At 43.9% G+C, this 16,895-nt stretch overlaps 1 protein-coding gene across 5 annotated transcripts in view; it reads right to left on the bottom strand.

The window, feature by feature from the left end:
• The window catches only part of KIAA0586, a 79,055-nt gene that overhangs the window by 41,024 nt on the left and 21,136 nt on the right, over nt 1–16,895 (bottom strand). For all 5 annotated transcript variants that reach the window (XM_079981877.1, XM_079981880.1, XM_079981879.1 and 2 more), the window contains exons 18-23: nt 14,887–15,066; nt 10,242–10,429; nt 9,379–9,462; nt 8,542–8,625; nt 4,854–5,038; nt 4,280–4,398 (exon numbers count right to left, since the gene is read on the bottom strand). In XM_079981877.1, the coding sequence (XP_079838003.1) occupies nt 4,280–4,398; nt 4,854–5,038; nt 8,542–8,625; nt 9,379–9,462; nt 10,242–10,429; nt 14,887–15,066 (840 nt within the window). The remainder of the gene's footprint in view (nt 1–4,279; nt 4,399–4,853; nt 5,039–8,541; nt 8,626–9,378; nt 9,463–10,241; nt 10,430–14,886; nt 15,067–16,895) is intronic.

The following is a 16,895-nucleotide window of genomic DNA, read 5'->3' as shown; positions in this document are numbered from 1 at the left end:
TTCAAAAGCATCAATTCTTCGGCGATCAGCCTTCTTTATGGTCCAGCTCTCACTTCCATACATCACTACTGGGAAAACCATGGCTTTAACTATACGAACCTTTGTTGGCAAGGTGATGTCTCTACTTCTCAAGATGCTGTCTAGGCCTGTCATTGCCCTTCTCCCAAGAAGCAGGCGTCTTTTAATACTTCTTTACACAATGCCTAACTCATTCACAGAGTTCACTACCAAGAGATGTGCTGGTGCCTGATGGCTTAAGTCAGCCTACCCACAACCTGGTGCGCTCCAAATACTTTGAACTTAAAGGTGGCTTTAGGAGGGGGCTCAGACAAACTCACAAAGAAGAGGTCTCTCTAACAATGGCTCTCACCCATTTTAGCTAAATGGAAACTCCAGGTTCAGGAGCAGTATGCTTTAGAATACCAGTTGTTGGGTGATAACGTCAGTGCCAGTCTAGCTTCTGACTATCTCAACACCACATGGGAGGACACAGTCCCAAAGATATGCTGGTCTACCTAGCCCAAAGATGGCCTTTGGAGGTCACCAGCAGCATTCTGAATCTGACCAGGAAGCTAACTATATGTCAGCCAGTGGAGTTCTCTTAGCACTGGAGCAATATGAACCAACACCATGCTGCTGTGTTCTTGAAGGAGAACTCCAAGCACAGAACACACATTTAGTGGACCCTACAATTCCCGCTGGTATTCTTACATTATTATACATAATAAAAATACTTTGCTGCATTGAGTTTATCTGAGGGGTGTTGTTGTTGTTTAGTCATTTAGTCGTGTCCGACTCTTCGTGACCCCATGGACCAGAGAACGCCAGGCACTCCTGTCCTCCACTGCCCCCCGCAGCTTGGTCAGACTCATGCTGGTAACCTCGAAAACACTATCCAACCATCTCGTCCTCTGTCGCCCCCTTCTCCTTGTGCCCTCCATCTTTCCCAACATCAGGGTCTTCTCCAGGGAGTCTTCTCTTCTCATGAGGTGGCCAAAGTACTGGAGCCTCAGCTTCACAATTTGTCCTTCCAGTGAGCACTCAGGGCTGATTTCCTTCAGAATGGAGAGGTTTGATCTTCTTGCAGTCCATGGGACTCTCAAGAGTCTCCTCCAGCACCATAATTCAAAAGCATCAATTCTTCGGCGATCAGCCTTCTTGATGGTCCAGCTCTCACTTCCATACATCACTACTGGGAAAACCATAGCTTTAACTATACGGACCTTTGTTGGCAAGGTGATGTCTCTACTTCTCAAGATGCTGTCTAGGCCTGTCATTGCCCTTCTCCCAAGAAGCAGGCGTCTTTTAATTTCGTGGCTGCTGTCACCATCTGCAGTGATCATGGAGCCCAAGAAAGTAAAATCTCTCACTGCCTCCATTTCTTCCCCTTCTATTTGCCAGGAGGTGATGGGACCAATAGCCATGATCTTCGTTTTTTTGATGTTGAGCTTCAGACCATATTTTGCACTCTCCTCTTTCACCCTCAATAAAAGGTTCTTTAATTCCTCCTCACTTTCTGCCATCAAGGTTGTGTCATCTGCATATCTGAGGTTGTTGATATTTCTTCCGGCAATCTTAATTCCAGCTAGGGATTCATCCAGCCCAGCCTTTCGCATGATGAATTCTGCATATAATTTAAATAAACAGGGAGACAAAATGCAGCCTTGTCGTACTCCTTTCCCAATTTTGAACCAGTCAGTTGTTCCATATCCAGTTCTAACTGTAGCTTCTTGTCCCACATAGAGATTTCTCAGGAGATAGATGAGGTGATCAGGCACTCCCATTTCTTTAAGAACTTGCCATAGTTTGCCATGGTCGACACAGTCAAAGGCTTTTGCATAGTCAATGAAGCAGAAGTAAATGTCTTTCTGGAACTCTCTAGCTTTCTCCATAATCCAGCGCATGTTTGCAATTTGGTCTCTGGTTCCTCTGCCTCTTCTAAATCCAGCTTGCACTTCTGGGAGTTCTCGGTCCACATACTGCTTGAGCCTTCCTTGTAGAATTTTAAGCATAACCTTGCTAGCGTGAGAAATTAGTGCAATTGTGCGATAGTTGGAGCATTCTTTGGCACTGCCCTTCTTTGGGATTGGGATGTAGACTGATCTTCTCCAATCTTCTGGCCACTGCTGAGTTTTCCAAACTTGCTGGCATATTGAGTGTAGCACCTTAACAGCATCATCTTTTAAAATTTTAAATAGTTCAGCTGGAATACCATCACTTCCACTGGCCTTGTTATTTGCAGTGCTTTCTAAGGCCCATTTGACTTCACTCTCCAGGATGTCTGGCTCAAGGTCAGCAACCACACTACCTGGGGTATATGAGACATCCGTTTCTTTCTGGTATAATTCCTCTGTGTATTCTTGCCACCTCTTCTTGATGTCTTCTGCTTCTGTTAGGTCCTTTCCACTTTTGTCCTTTATTATGGAAATCTTTGTACGAAATGTTCCTTTCATATCTCCAATTTTCTTGAACAGATCTCTGGTTCTTCCCATTCTATTGCTTTCCTCTATTTCTTTGCATTGCTTGTTTAAGAAGGTCTTCTTGTCTCTCCTTGCTATTCTTTGGAAATCTGCATTCAATTTCCTGTATGTTTCACGATCTCCCTTGCATTTTGCTTGCCTTCTCTCCCCCGCTATTTGTAAGGCCTCATTGGACAGCCACTTTGCTTTATTGCATTTCTTTTTCATTGGGATGGTTTTCGTTGCTGCCTCCTGTATAATGTTACGAGCCTCCATCCATAGTTCTTCAGGCACTCTGTCCACCAAATCTAAATCCTTAAACCTGTTCCTCACTTCCACTGTGTATTCATAAGGGATTTGACTTAGATTGTATCTTACCGGCCCAGTGGTTTTTCCTACTTTCTTCAGTTTAAGCTTGAATTTTGCTATAAGAAGCTGATGATCTGAGCCACAGTCAGCTCCAGGTCTTGTTTTTGCTGACTGTATAGAGCTTCTCCATCTTTGGCTGCAGAGAATATAATCAATCTGATTTCGATGCTGCCCATCTGGTGATGTCCATGTGTAGAGTCGTCTCTTGTGTTGTTGGAAAAGCGTGTTTGTGATGACCAGCTTGTTCTCTTGACAGAACTCTATTAGCCTTTGCCCTGCTTCGTTTTGATCTCCAAGGCCAAACTTGCCAGTTGTTCCTTTTATCTCTTGACTCCCTACTTTAGCATTCCAATCCCCTATAATGAGAAGAACATCCTTCTTTGGTGTCACTTCTATAAGGTGTTGTAAGTCTTCATAGAATTGGTCAATTTCAGTTTCTTCAGCACCAGTAGTTGGTGCGTAAACTTGGATTACTGTGATGTTAAAAGGTCTGCCTTGGATTCGTATCGAGATCATTCTATCATTTTTGAGATTGCATCCCAGTACAGCTTTTGCCACTCTTTTGTTGACTATGAGGGCCACTCCATTTCTTTTACGGGTTTCTTGCCCACAGTAGTAGATATGATGGTCATCCGAACTGAATTCACCCATTCCTGTCCATTTTAGTTCACTGATGCCCAGGATGTCAATATTTATTCTTGCCATCTCATTTTTGACCACCTCCAACTTACCCAGGTTCATGGTTCTTACATTCCAGGTTCCTATGCAATATTTTTCTTTACAGCATTGGACTTTCCTTTCGCTTCCAGGCATATCCGCAACTGAGCGTCCTTTCGGCTTTGGCCCAGCCGCTTCATCAGCTCTGGATCTACTTGTACTTGCCCTCCGCTCTTCCCCAGTAGCATGTTGGACGCCTTCCGACCTGAGGGGCTCATCTTCCAGCGTCATAACTTTTATATGCCTGTTGTCTTTGTCCATGGAGTTTTCTTGGCAGGGATACTGGAGTGGCTTGCCGGTTCCTCCTCCAGGTGGATCACGTTTGGTCAAAACTCTCCACTATGACCTGTTAATCTTGGGTGCCCTGCTCGGCATAGTTCATAGCTTCTCTGAGTTCTTCAAGCCCCTTCGCCACGGCAAGGCAGTGATCCATGAAGGGGCAGTGATCCATGAAGGGGTATCTGAGGGGTAGGGTAGGGTAATTACTTGAAACCTAAAAAAGGGCAGGGAGTGTTAAGGTTGAGAACTGTGTGGGTTATTTTTTTTTGACTTGGCTTGAGAAAGTGTCTTTAAACACCTTTCTCGGTTGAGCTAAACCAAAGCAAGGCTCTAATCTCAAATCAGGCTATTAAGAACATTCGTTTTCCTTGGATCAGTTCACTTTCTGTAAATTCTTCCCTTCATCGGGGGTTGGGGAAGCGACAAAGAGAGAAAAATATTGCAGCTTTGCTTACCGATGTCTGAGGATATATCTTGGTTGTCCTCGCTCTCTGATGAGCTTATGTTGGGCACTGCTTCTTTCTGGGGTGGAAACATCCCACTGATGATTCGTGCCATTACTTCCTGCTCCACCCTGGTGGAATAATGATTTCTATATTTAATTCACCTGCATTTACGCTGTTTATGCCAAATACAGAAGAGCAGAGTTAGAAGCCTTGGCCTCCAGGCTCCCAGCATCCAAATGAGGCAGCCACCTCCTTCTGCCTAATGGAAGGGCTGGCCCTGCTGCAGCTGATGGGAGTTGCAGGTCAACAACATCTGAATGGACTGTGGGGGACACCAGCTTAATCCCTTACGTTGTGTGACTAACAAAAACCAAGGCCAAGTACGTGTTAACGGGGTTTACCCATTCCTCCCTCCCTCCATCACGGCCTTCACAGCCCAAATGCAAGACCGTGAATTTCTAAGAGCAAGGATCTGTTTTGCACAGGTTGCTCTGTAAAATGCCACATACATGGATGGTCCTAGAGAGCTAATGACATTTCATCAGCGCATCGCCATTGTACAGCGCCTGCTCTGGGAACTCACCAGCCAACCAGCTTGTTTTCCAGGGTCTCCCGTTTTTCTATGATCTCATCCAGAATGTCTGCTGTGGGCTGAGGAACAGCAGGTGGAAAAGGAGGACCACTGTATTTTGGAGAAGAGGTTTCTCCTTGTCTGTCGAAATGTAGGACCGGCTCGGAGAATTCCGGGACATCATCGTCTCCTTCGTCCTAATGACAACAAAGGCTAATTTAACACTGCGCAGCCAAGCAGTATTTCAGTAAACCTCCATTAGCAATAAATTTCATTGAGTTCAGGGTCCAGCACACTTCACATTCAGAAATGTTGGAAACAATGCTGTGCTGCACAAGAAGTTGTGCAAATTTCAAAAAATGGCATACGGACTTATTCTGCGTAGCAAGGCACAACCACAACATTGTAGGCAGCTGAGTGGGTCTGGGGACTCTCTAAGTAGCACTGACGGCAATTTTTTAGAATCAGATCCCCCCCCCGTAAGCTCCATTACATTTCTTAATCCAATTTCCTATTCCCATCAGCCATAAGGTCTTTGCTAATGTCGGTAGCTAAGTGCTTTGCCAATCCCATCAGCTACGTTGACACGGGTCCCTCATGAGCAGGGAAGACCATACTTTGAAAACAGTTATAGCAAAAACAACTTGGAACAGCATGAACCTGATTCAAGAGGGTATTACAAAAGTAGAATATCCATTTACCTATTTATAGTCCAAGATCCATAAAGGTTCTTTAGGCATGGCTAGAAGAATTTTTGACTTCAACCTTTGACCAGAAGCCCCTTGAAAGCTAAGATCACCTTAAAAACTCTTTGAAAATACTCATTTCAAAAAAAGGAGTTACCACCTGGCTTTTAATACTGCTGTTCACCAAACCCAACCACCACCACAAGCAAAATCAAGGAACAAAGTCCTCCTGGGCACAGAAAACCAGGCATGTGGTTCTCTGAATCACTGACAAATATTTCTATCCAAATTTTCTGTTCTATGCTTTATTTACTTTTATTCTTTTTTTCCATCCTTTATCTTGATGCAGAGCCTGCCCTATCCCTCAAGCTCACAGCAGGTAATGCTTTTATACTACCTCTGCATTCACAAGTCCTGCAAGGTAGGGCTATTAGCATTCCCATTTTGCAGATGAAAAATTGGGCAACTTGCTCCAGGTCACAAATTACTCCATGTCAGAAGCAGAACTCAAATGCCGGTCTCCCACTAGCCTTGACCAAGTTCTGCCATCTCAAGTGTTGCTTCTAGAGAAAGCATCTGTTCATATGCTGTGTTGGTGCACACTTTACAACTCACCTGAATTTCTGCAACAAATTGTATTCTGAACATTAAAATTTATGTTGCATGCGAATGTTAAAGTTCACAAAAAGTGTGTGTGTGTGTGTGTGTGTGTGTGTGTGTATTCACAGACATAAGTACTGGCAAACATTTTCTCCCCACTGGAACAACGGTATTCATAGTTATCTTTCATTTTGACAGCATATTCCACCCAGTATCTAATTACTGGACAGCATTTCTCCCCAAAGGTTTTGTTTGTGTTTCTATTTCAATGAAACCGTCACTGAAGAATTGAAAAATATAACACAGAAGGCTACTACCCTTAGTTTATATATTTTTCATAAAGAAAAAGTGAGTATTCTGCCAAACACTTTGTGGGCATTTCCTTTGTGCGCATGTGCTCTCAACAAAGCTGTTATGAGGCTTTTCTTCTGATGTCTCAAGTATTTATATGCTTTCAGATTAAAGTTAATCCTTCTACATCTTCAGGCTCATCGTTTAGGCAGACCCAAGCCAAACATGTGCTAGAGTTGGAATGTTTTTGTGGTCGAACACTAGGCCAAGACTGCCAAGGGATGCAGGATGAAAGCAACGCCTGAGAAAATGGGAAAAGGGATCAGGGGCAGGGGAGAAACCCTCTTGCTCACATCTAAAATTGGGGGGGAAAGGATGATCCTGGCGTCTTTTATTGCTGCTTCATAAGCACAAGCTGGAAATAAATGACCAGGAGGTTTCACTTTACTTATTAAAAAAGAAAGGAAGCATCTCAAAAGAGAAGCATTCTGGCTTCTGATACAGCTACAGCTTAGGTAAAAGAGTAGGAAATATTACGACTCCTTCCCAATTAAGAAAATAAATGGGGGGAAAAGCAAACTGCAAGAATTCAACACTGCAGTTATACAAAGCTAATCTCCAATTGTGCATTGCTGAAACTGTTGTCACGACAATGATGATACAAAGTGAAACTGGACGGCCAATTGGATGATACACAAGGAGTTTGGATGGCGATCTGTCATGGATGCTGCAGCTGAGATTCCTGCATTGCGGGGGGTTGGACTAGATGATTCTTGTGGTCCATTCCAACTCTATGATTCTATGAAATACAATTAAGATAGCCTTTTGCATTTATGAATACCAGGATTACAGAAACAGTTCCATTAATATGTGGCCCAGAATCTCCCTAGCCAATGTACTTCTCTAAATCTTAACTCAGGGAACATATTTTGGGGAAAGGAACATGGAAATTCAATGGTACACAGAAGTTAGGACATTCACTGGATTAGTGATGCTTACATCACCTTGCCAACAAAGGTCCGTATAGTTCAAGATATGGTTTTCCCAGTAGTGATGTATGGAAGTGAGAGCTGGACCATAAAGAAGGCTAATTGCCGAAGAATGGGTGCTTTTGAATTATGGTGCTGGAGGAGACTCTTGAGAATCCCATGGACTGCAAGAAGATCAAACCTCTCCATTCTGAAGGAAATCAGCCCTGAGTGTTCACTGGAAGGACAGATTGTGAAGCTGAGGCTCCAAGACTTTGGCCACCTCATGAGAAGAGAAGACTCCCTGGAAAAGACCCTGAAGTTGGGAAAGATGGAGGGTACAAGGAGAAGGGGACGACAGAGGACAAGATGGTGGGACAGTGTTCTTGAAGCTACCAGCATGAGTTTGACCAAACTGAGGGGGGCAGTGGAAGACAGGAGTGCCTGGCGTGCTCTGGTCCAGGGGGTCACGAAGAGTCGGACATGACTAAACAACAACAACAAGGGGCTGTGAAAAAGCAGCCAAGAGAGAAGGAAAAATCAGGGACTTGATTGCGCTCAGCACTGATCGCCTTCTTTACTCTATTTTTTCACCCTTGATAGCAAACAGAAAGTGGAGGAGCCTATGCCATGCTTGGGGGCTTCCTCTTCCATTCCAGCCCCTCAGAAAGATCTCCAGATGCACAAATTGCTGAATTTCCAACTACTCTGTGGTTTTCTGCGATGCTTTTAAGCTCCATGTGGTGCAAAATTAAGTATGGTGGTTGCAAGCTGCCTGGTACAAGCAGATCCTGTGGATTTGGTTGCACAATACCTTTTGTCAAAGTCTCCTTGGCCTCTAATTTCCTTGTTCCCATCTCAGCCTTAGCAGCAGTTTACACGGAGCGGCAGGCTTTTACAATAAGAGGGAAGCTATACAAAGAAGATTTGAGGTGAAACTTCAAAGAAGCAGTGAAGATATCAATAGGAGAATTGCCACCGGCTGCTATAAATGAGGACTGATTGTTTCTTTAGAAGTAATTTTCATGTTAGTGAATTAAACATTCATCAAATCAGTTTACTAAGAAGAATGTCCAGCGGGTTACAATGGTGACCCTTAAAAAATAAATATCACATTTTATCCCCTGCAAAGTGAGAAGCTATTGGAAAACCCACCTGACTGACACCAGTAACATCAATGAAGTCAGCACCAGGAAGTTTCAGTTCTTCGTCCTGGGACAGACTGCTTTCTGCAGTAGCCTAAAAAAAATACAGATTAAATGAACCTTGAGATTTAGTAGAGGAAAAGAATGCAAAAAGCCACAACAACCTTCTTGTGACACTGAAAGAGAGCAGGAAAGTAGAGTGGGGAGGCTTATAACTTGGGACCAGTTTCCACCCACCCACCCACCAATATAAATATGAATGGGTGCAAGAGGAGAGGTGCATTTGGAGTCACTACCGGGGTGGGAGACAAGCCTGTCCCCCAGCACTGGAGACCCCAACCACTAAGAATCAAGCCTTTCTTGGTCATGCAGGAAAGAATGTTGGGAACAAGACATGGCAATCAAGTTGGCATCCTGCCCTCCCTCTATAGAGTTCTCCCATCCCAACAGCCAATGGGACTTAACATTGACTTTAGAGACATCCAATCAAGCCTTCATCAAAGTGTGTTCTGAGGGACTGGCAGTGAGAGGAGTGTCGGTGTACAAAAGAGAACCAAATGACAAAGTGCCCTGCAAAGGTGCCCACAAAATATAAACCAAGTTCTTCAAGTTTAGCCAGTTACAACATTTACTGTGCTATCCTTATTCCTGATTTCTCAGCTTCCAAGCAAAGCAGCCGTGTGAGGAACTGTCTCAGAGCAGTGCTTGCTTCGCAAGAAATTTGACACGTGTGAAGCGGCCATTCGATGCTAAATGTTCTCAACAACAGCCATTCCAGACCTGTTTCCTGTGATAATAAACTGGTATTATTTATGTATCAGAAAGTAGCAAGGGTGAATTCAAATACCTGTATCACCTCCTTTGGAAAGGAAATCTGGTTGACGCTGGTGCTGTCGCTTGAAATACTGTCAATGTCAACATTAGGCAGCACCTGGAAAGTAAAAGCCCACAGATTCAATCTAGTTTGCCATCTTCTGAAGTATCAAGAGGACATGAACCAAGCTTCCGATGCAGTCTTTGTCCTCTATATGCCATTAAATGCTCATCCTGTGGCATTCACCTGATTTATTATTTACTCAGTTTCTGGACTGCCCTTCATCAGATTCTGGGGAAACCCAGCCAGATGGACAGGGTATAAATATTATTATTATTATTATTATTATTATTATTATTATTATTACTGATTTAACCTAATTTTTTAAAGAAAAGGATGGAGCCAAACTTCTGGGTGTGTGGAAGTAGTACATATTCCAATATTCTTATTACCGTAAGTTGCTGACCCCCTAGCACAAGGCTGGGGAACCTGAATTCCCCACGTTGTTGTGGGACTTCCAACTCTCATCAGTCCCAACCAACCACCATGGTGAATGGTTGGGAAAGATGGGAACTGTGTAGCCTATGCCTGCTGTACCAGTTTCAGTTTGCAGTCATGAGGACTAGAGCCTTCGATTTGCAAACTGGATTGTCAGGAAACCAACAAGCTCCCAGCAGTTACTTTAAAAGGTGCAGCTGAGGTTCTGCTTGGCCCTTTGAACCTCCTAAGTCGCTGACTTTTAAGCTCTGATTTAAACAAAAGCGAAAACCCACAATCCATACAAACACACATTTTTCTGACCACGAAACAAAACAGATCTCAAAGCTGAAGTAACCAGACACAGAAGATGGAGGGTTAAATTCATAGAGGCAGCTCTTGCCCTTCTGGTTCCATACCTGGACAGTCAGTTTGGGAGGGTCTTTTTTCTCCGATTTCATCTCTATTATGCCAATGTTGGGCTTTTTTGCCTTTGGCTGTGGTTTCAGGGGAGCAGGAGGAACAGAGGATGTCACAGTAAGAGGGTGAAATTCGCCTATGCTTATTCCTGTAGGCTGAGAAGAGATGCTGTTGATTTGTTTTTGACCTAATGTAAGTGCAAAACAAAAGGAAGCAGGAGAGAATCACCATTAACAAATCCTGATCCAGAACACAAATTATAAACAAAAGAGAAAACTGAACGTGTGATAATCTACAAATCCAGCCAGCCAGACATAGACATCCAAATACACAGCCTTCTAGTAACTGCAATGCTGTATTTCATACCAGACCAACAGGAAAGTGCCTGTAACAACTACCCAACCTGTTACTTTCCTCATTTCTGTCATAAAGATCATACACACACACGTGCATGTCGCCTTGGAAAAAATGTGTGAAGTTTTACGGGCTGCCTGCTCATTTACTACAGAGCCAAGCTCAATATCCTTGTATTTATTTGCAAAGCTCTGAACCACAATCTGAACCCTTACATTTCAGCTTGATCTCTGATATCATCTGTAGGAGCACTGTGGTCATCCCGAGTTGGTGGGGCTCATTTAACAATGACACAAAAACGAGATAGTAGCGTTGTCAGCCCTGTCCTGTGAAATGCCTTGCCAACAGGGATTCGGCAGGCACTTTCTGTCTTAACCTTTCAACATTTGCTGAAAACATTTCTGTGCTGCCAGACATTTCCTGTAACAGTTAGATGATGATCTGTAATCTTAAATATTCATGTGGTTTTTTATTGTGCACTGTATATATGTAATTGCTATAAACTGCTTTGATTTTTCAAAAATGAAGTTTCAGAATACAGTGGACCCTTGGGTTACATTACCTTCAGGTAACGTAACTTTCGGGTTGCGAGTGCGGCAAACCCGGAAGTCAAAACAAAATAAAAAAATTCCTTCCAGTAGCACCTTAAAGACCAACTAAGTAAGTTGCTAAGTAAGGTGCTACTGGAAGGAATTTTTTTATTTTGTTTTGACTATGGCAGACCAACACGGCTACCTATCTGTAACTGAAACCCGGAAGTGTATACTTCCAGGTTTTGCCGTGTGTGCATGTGCAGAAGTGCTCCATTGCGCTGCGCATGCAGAAGCGGTGCCTCTAGATGTGGACTTTTCGGGGTACGTACAGACCGCTGGAACAAATTAAGTTCATATCCGGAGGGTCCACTGGACAACCATTTTTTATAAATAAAAATATAGGCTCAGGATGTGGGGGGAAGCATACAAAAGGAATCCGAGACTCCCTCTCTCAGGCTACTGCATATACAGTCATACCTCTTGTTACATTCAGTTCAGGTTACGTCTTTTCAGGTTGCGTCCCACGGCAACCCGGTAGTACTGGAAAGGGTTACTTCCAGGTATCGCCGCTCACGCATGCGCTCAAAATGACGTTACATGCATGCGCAGAAACAGCGAATCGCAACCCGCACAGTCGCAGGTTGCGTTCTGCTCATGTTGTGAACGGGGCTCCGGAATAGATCCTGTTCGCAACCAGAGGTACCACTGCAGAATCATAGAATTGTAGAGCTGGAAGGGATCCAACTCCCTGCAATGCAGGAATATGCAGCTCTCCCATACGGGGATCAAACCTGCAACCTTTGCATTGTCAGCACCACACTCTAAGCAACTGAGCTATCCAAGCATGCCTATACACTAGGAAAAAGGGTGAACCAGCTACAGTTTGACTTAAGAACCTAAGAAGAGCCGTGCGGATCAGACTAAAGGCTCATTTCCCCGAGCAACTTTGTAGGAAGCCAAAAATCAGGACCTGAGCGTAACAGCACTCTCTCACCCATGCTGCCCTGCAACTGTCTCTGAACCCTGGAGGTACTATATAACATCCTGGTACTGTGCCTTAAGCGTGATTTACCAAACCAAGCATGTTCAGGACTGTGTCTACTATTCTTTCACAAACAGTTTAACAGGCTTCAAATCTGCGGCAGTTTTCCTAGAACTGATTTCTCCTAAAAACACGAGCCTGAATAGCAAACTTCCCCACTGTTTTGTGAGAATTTCGTTTACTACAGTGACATCTAGGGATGGTAAAAATAACTACAGTGAAAATAATAAAAGTTACATAGGGGGCGGGGACTCCATATCTGTATGTACACACATCCCAGTGTAACAGCCTCAAATGAAGGTAACAAGTTCATATATACCCTGATGAAATCTGAATTGGAAGCAACTGCCCGGGGAAGAGATCTTAAGATTAAGATACAGATAGGTAGCCGTGTTGGTCTGCCATAGTCAAAACAAAATAAAAAAATTCCTTCCAGTAGCACCTTAAAGACCAACTAGGTTAGTACTTGGTATGAGCTTTCGTGTGCATGCACACTTCTTCAGATACACTGAAGGGTCTGGTGACTTCTGTTTCAGTGTATCTGAAGAAGTGTGCATGCACACGAAAGCTCATACCAAGTACTAACCTAGTTGGTCTTTAAGGTGCTACTGGAAGGAATTTTTTTATTTTGTTTTAAGATTAAGATGGAAAGTTTGGAGGTAACATCTGTTTTTACAGCATTACGCCCCCGCCTCCCAAAGGTGGCGAGGAGGAAAAATCCATGATAGAAATTATGAGGAAAAGGAGTTGAAAATAGTAATAGTACTGCAATAGCCTCAGACAAACCTATGATGCAGTTACATTTGGAATATGGTCTCTGCATCTCAAAAAGAGAGAGAGAAGACACTGGAGTTGAAAAAGGTGCAGAAAGGGTTTAACCAAAATTATCAGAGTGATGGAGCAAGACTCCTAACTAGGAATGGCTGCAACAGTCTTCACCAAAGCTGGTACAACTCCCATCAGCCCCAGTCCCCATGGCCATGCTTGCGGAAGCTGGTGAGAGCTGTAGTCTGAAACATCTGGAAGGCATCGGCTTGGGGGAGGCTAAGATACAAGATCTGGAGTAAAAAGAACCCACTGATGTATCATAACCAAGTAATCATACGCAGAACACACACGCAAATGACTGGCCTCTTTAATTTACGAAAAGGGTGAGGAAGGCAGCACACTATGCACAGCATAAGGGGGGGGGGGAAATGTTTTCTGTCTCCTATTAATGCTAGAATGTGGGGTGCTCTGGTGAAGCCCAAAAGCAGGAGATTCAGGAAAGACTGAAGTAAGTACCTCTGTGCAACACACATCAATCACACACACACACACCTGTATAGAATTCATAGGCGGCGGAACTCAAAAGGGATTAGACATATTATGAAAATGATCTATCGGTGGTACATGACCCCAGTCAAGCTTGCAAAAATTTATCACCTGCCTAACAATAAGTGTTGGAAATGTAATGAGACTGAAGGCACTTTTTACCACCTTTGGTGGACCTGCCCAAAGATTAAAGCTTTCTGGGAAATGATCTATAATGAAATTAAGAAGGTCCTTAGGTGGACTTTTCCTAAGAAACCAGAGGCTTTTCTCTTGGGTATGGTTGGCCAATTGGTGTTAAAGAAGGATAGGATTTTCTTTATGTATGCCACCACAGCAGCAAGAATTCTACTGGCAAAGTATTGGAAGATGCAAGAACTACCTACTCTGGAAGAATGGCAAACAAAGGTGATGGACTTTATGGGACTGGCTGAGATGACGGGCAGAATCCGCGACCAGGGGAAGGAGACAGTGGAAGAGGACTGGAAGAAATTTAAAATATATCTCAAAAACTATTGCAAAATTGAGGAATGTTAAGATGTCAGGGGGTAAGAGGTAAAGAACTGCAGCAGTAACTAAAAAACTAAAGGAAACTTTATGAAAGGGAATTAAGACAATTGACTTAAGGGTTGCTAAAGAATCACTAAACAAGGATGCAGGGATGGGGAGGTATGGGGAAGTCAAAAGAAAGAAGGGTATGAAATGATGACTTTGAAGCTATATTGGTCTAATTGTTTTGTGTGCTTTGATTTTCTTGTTTTTCTTCTGTTTGTCTTGTTTCGTTTTTATTATCTGTTTGAAAAACGAATAAAAATTATTTAAAAAAAAAAGAAAAAAAGACAAGTTCATGGCAGAGAAAGCCATCAATGGCTTTTGATATGGTATCAGGACCAGTATCAGCTGCTGGAGAAACAGCAAGGGAGGGCTACTCCCTTCTGTCCTGCTTATGGGCTTCCAAGGGACATCTGACTGGCTGCCATGGGAAACGAGATGCTCCACTCAATAGGCTTTGGTTTGATAAATAGGCTTTCATCTGATAAATTCAGAAGAGCAGCAGCCCTGCTGTACTTTAACCTAGCCTAACCAATAATTTACTAAGAAAGGGTTCCGATTCCTTGGACTTCATTTTTCTAATAGATCCTCTGCACCTCTCATTTGCAGTATTGTTTTCCTCATTAGGATAATCAGACACACACATGAATACATTCTGGGGCTAAGAATATAATTAGGGACATGAAGCCTCCCCAAAATCATAATCTGCCTTGCTCCTGCATCCAGAAAAATCCCATGTGAACCTCTACACGAACAAACGAGGAAGAACAATTTGCAGTGTAGGAGCAGACTTTTTTTTCCTGAGTGAAAGTGGCTCACGTAAGTTGAGCCTCTCTTTTTTCTTTTCCATACCTAATGGAATAGCCATTGGGATGAGATGCCCTTCAAGAGCACCTGAGAGTTCAGAGGTCTCTCTGGTGCGGCTGAAGAGATACTGGAGCTCCTGATGAGAAGCAGATCCTGGAGGTGGCTTCCTAGGACTGCTGCGCATGTAGGGACCAGTCTGCGTCCTTGCCGATTTCACTTTCGTACCTGGAAAGAACGTCAGATAAATTGTGAGTCTCCGGCAGCTCAGTGCAAGAGCATCTGATGCCAGCTTCAGTCCTTGGCATCAATAGGAGTATAGCATCTAGATCAAGGGAAGTAATAGTGCCACTGTATTCGGCTCTGGTCAGACCTCACCTGGAGTACTGTGTCCAGTTCTGGGCACCACAGTTCAAGAAGGACACTGACAAACTGGAACGTGTCCAGAGGAGGGCAACCAAAATGGTCAAAGGCCTGGAAACGATGCCTTATGAGGAACGGCTAAGGGAGCTGGGCATGTTTAGCCTGGAGAAGAGGAGGTTAAGGGGTGATATGATAGCCATGTTCAAATATATAAAAGGATGTCACATAGAGGAGGGAGAAAGGTTGTTTTCTGCTGCTCCAGAGAAGTGGACACGGAGCAGTGGTTCCAAACTACAAGAAAGAAGATTCCACCTAAACATTAGGAAGAACTTCCTGACAGTAAGAGCTGTTTGACAGTGGAATTTGCTGCCAAGGAGTGTGGTGGAGTCTCCTTCTTTGGAGGTCTTTAAGCAGAGGCTTGACAACCATATGTCAGGAGTGCTCTGATGGTGTTTCCTGCTTGGCAGGGGGTTGGACTCGATGGCCCTTGTGGTCTCTTCCAACTCTATGATTCTATGATTCTTCAAGGAGGAAGAGAAAAATCTCCTGCCGGAAATCCCAGACAGCCACTACCATTCAGTGTAGAAATGGTCTGACTTGATATAAGACAGGTTATTTATTTACAGCATTTATACCTCACCCTTGAGTCAAACAGTCTCTTAGAGCAGCTTACAAAAATTAACTCTAAACCTGTCTCCTAGGCTATGAGAAGAGCATGAAGCTTTAGAGCTGTGTTTCCCAAAGTGGGTGAAACTGTCCTCTGGGGGGTGCTGGAATGATCTAGGGGGGCAGCAGTAGCCTCGGATGCAATTGGGAGAGCACTGAATAAAAATAAGGGGGTGGAGGAAGAATAAAGAAGAAAATGTTTCATCTGTTGTGTAATGATGCTTAATGCCAGGTTGGGCGCTGTTGCAGGACGGTGGTGAGGGTTTTTTTTTCTGGACTTGGGTGAACCCTCATTGGCTTCACCCAGGCCTGAGAAGTGGATTGCAGCTTGCCTGCCTATTTGGCCAATGACAGGCAGGCTGCAGCACCAGCCCTGCCACTGGGGCAGATTGGACTGAGCTGGCAGGATGTAGGTGGAAATAGAGATACATGAAAGAACCCAAATTTGTCAATGCATCTTTCTGTTTGTTCGCTTAAAGAAGGTAGATTTCCAGGGAGGTGGCAAATAATTTTTTCTGAAAAGGAGGTGCTAGGCCAAATAAGTTTGGGAACCTCTGCTTTAGAGCAAGCTTCAGAGGTCTAAAGCATGGAACCTAAAAATGTAATTACTCTGGTTGTCACACTGTGATTTTCTTTGCATCTGAGCTTAAAGCATGGAGGGCCATCAGCTTCCCATTCATCCAGCTGTGGGGGGGGGGAGCATGCAAAGGGCACAAGCGCCCCTGGGCTCAGACCCTACCTGTTAGACCCTACCTGAGTGGAGCTGTCCTTTCATGGAGCCAAAAGAAGTTTGCTCTTCTGAAATTCTGGGAGAATGGATGGCTCAACTGAGTCTCCCAGTCCCATAAACATCCTCAAAATGGATAGCAGGGCTCACACGAATGAGCCCCACCAACCTGCCACTTGCCCCAAGCAATGTCAATGAAACTTCCCTAAAGAATTCTTACAAGATCAAGGAGAAAGAACGTTTAAACAGGAAATGAAGGCAGACCGTTTGAAACATTGGTTTTTAGGGTGCGGGGGGAGAA

This window comes from Podarcis cretensis (genome assembly GCF_951804945.1).
Source record: "Podarcis cretensis genome assembly, chromosome: 1".
NCBI classification, from domain to species: domain Eukaryota; kingdom Metazoa; phylum Chordata; class Lepidosauria; order Squamata; family Lacertidae; genus Podarcis; species Podarcis cretensis.
The sequence above is the reverse complement of the archived record's forward strand: the minus strand, read 5'-3'. Positions and strand labels throughout refer to the sequence as shown.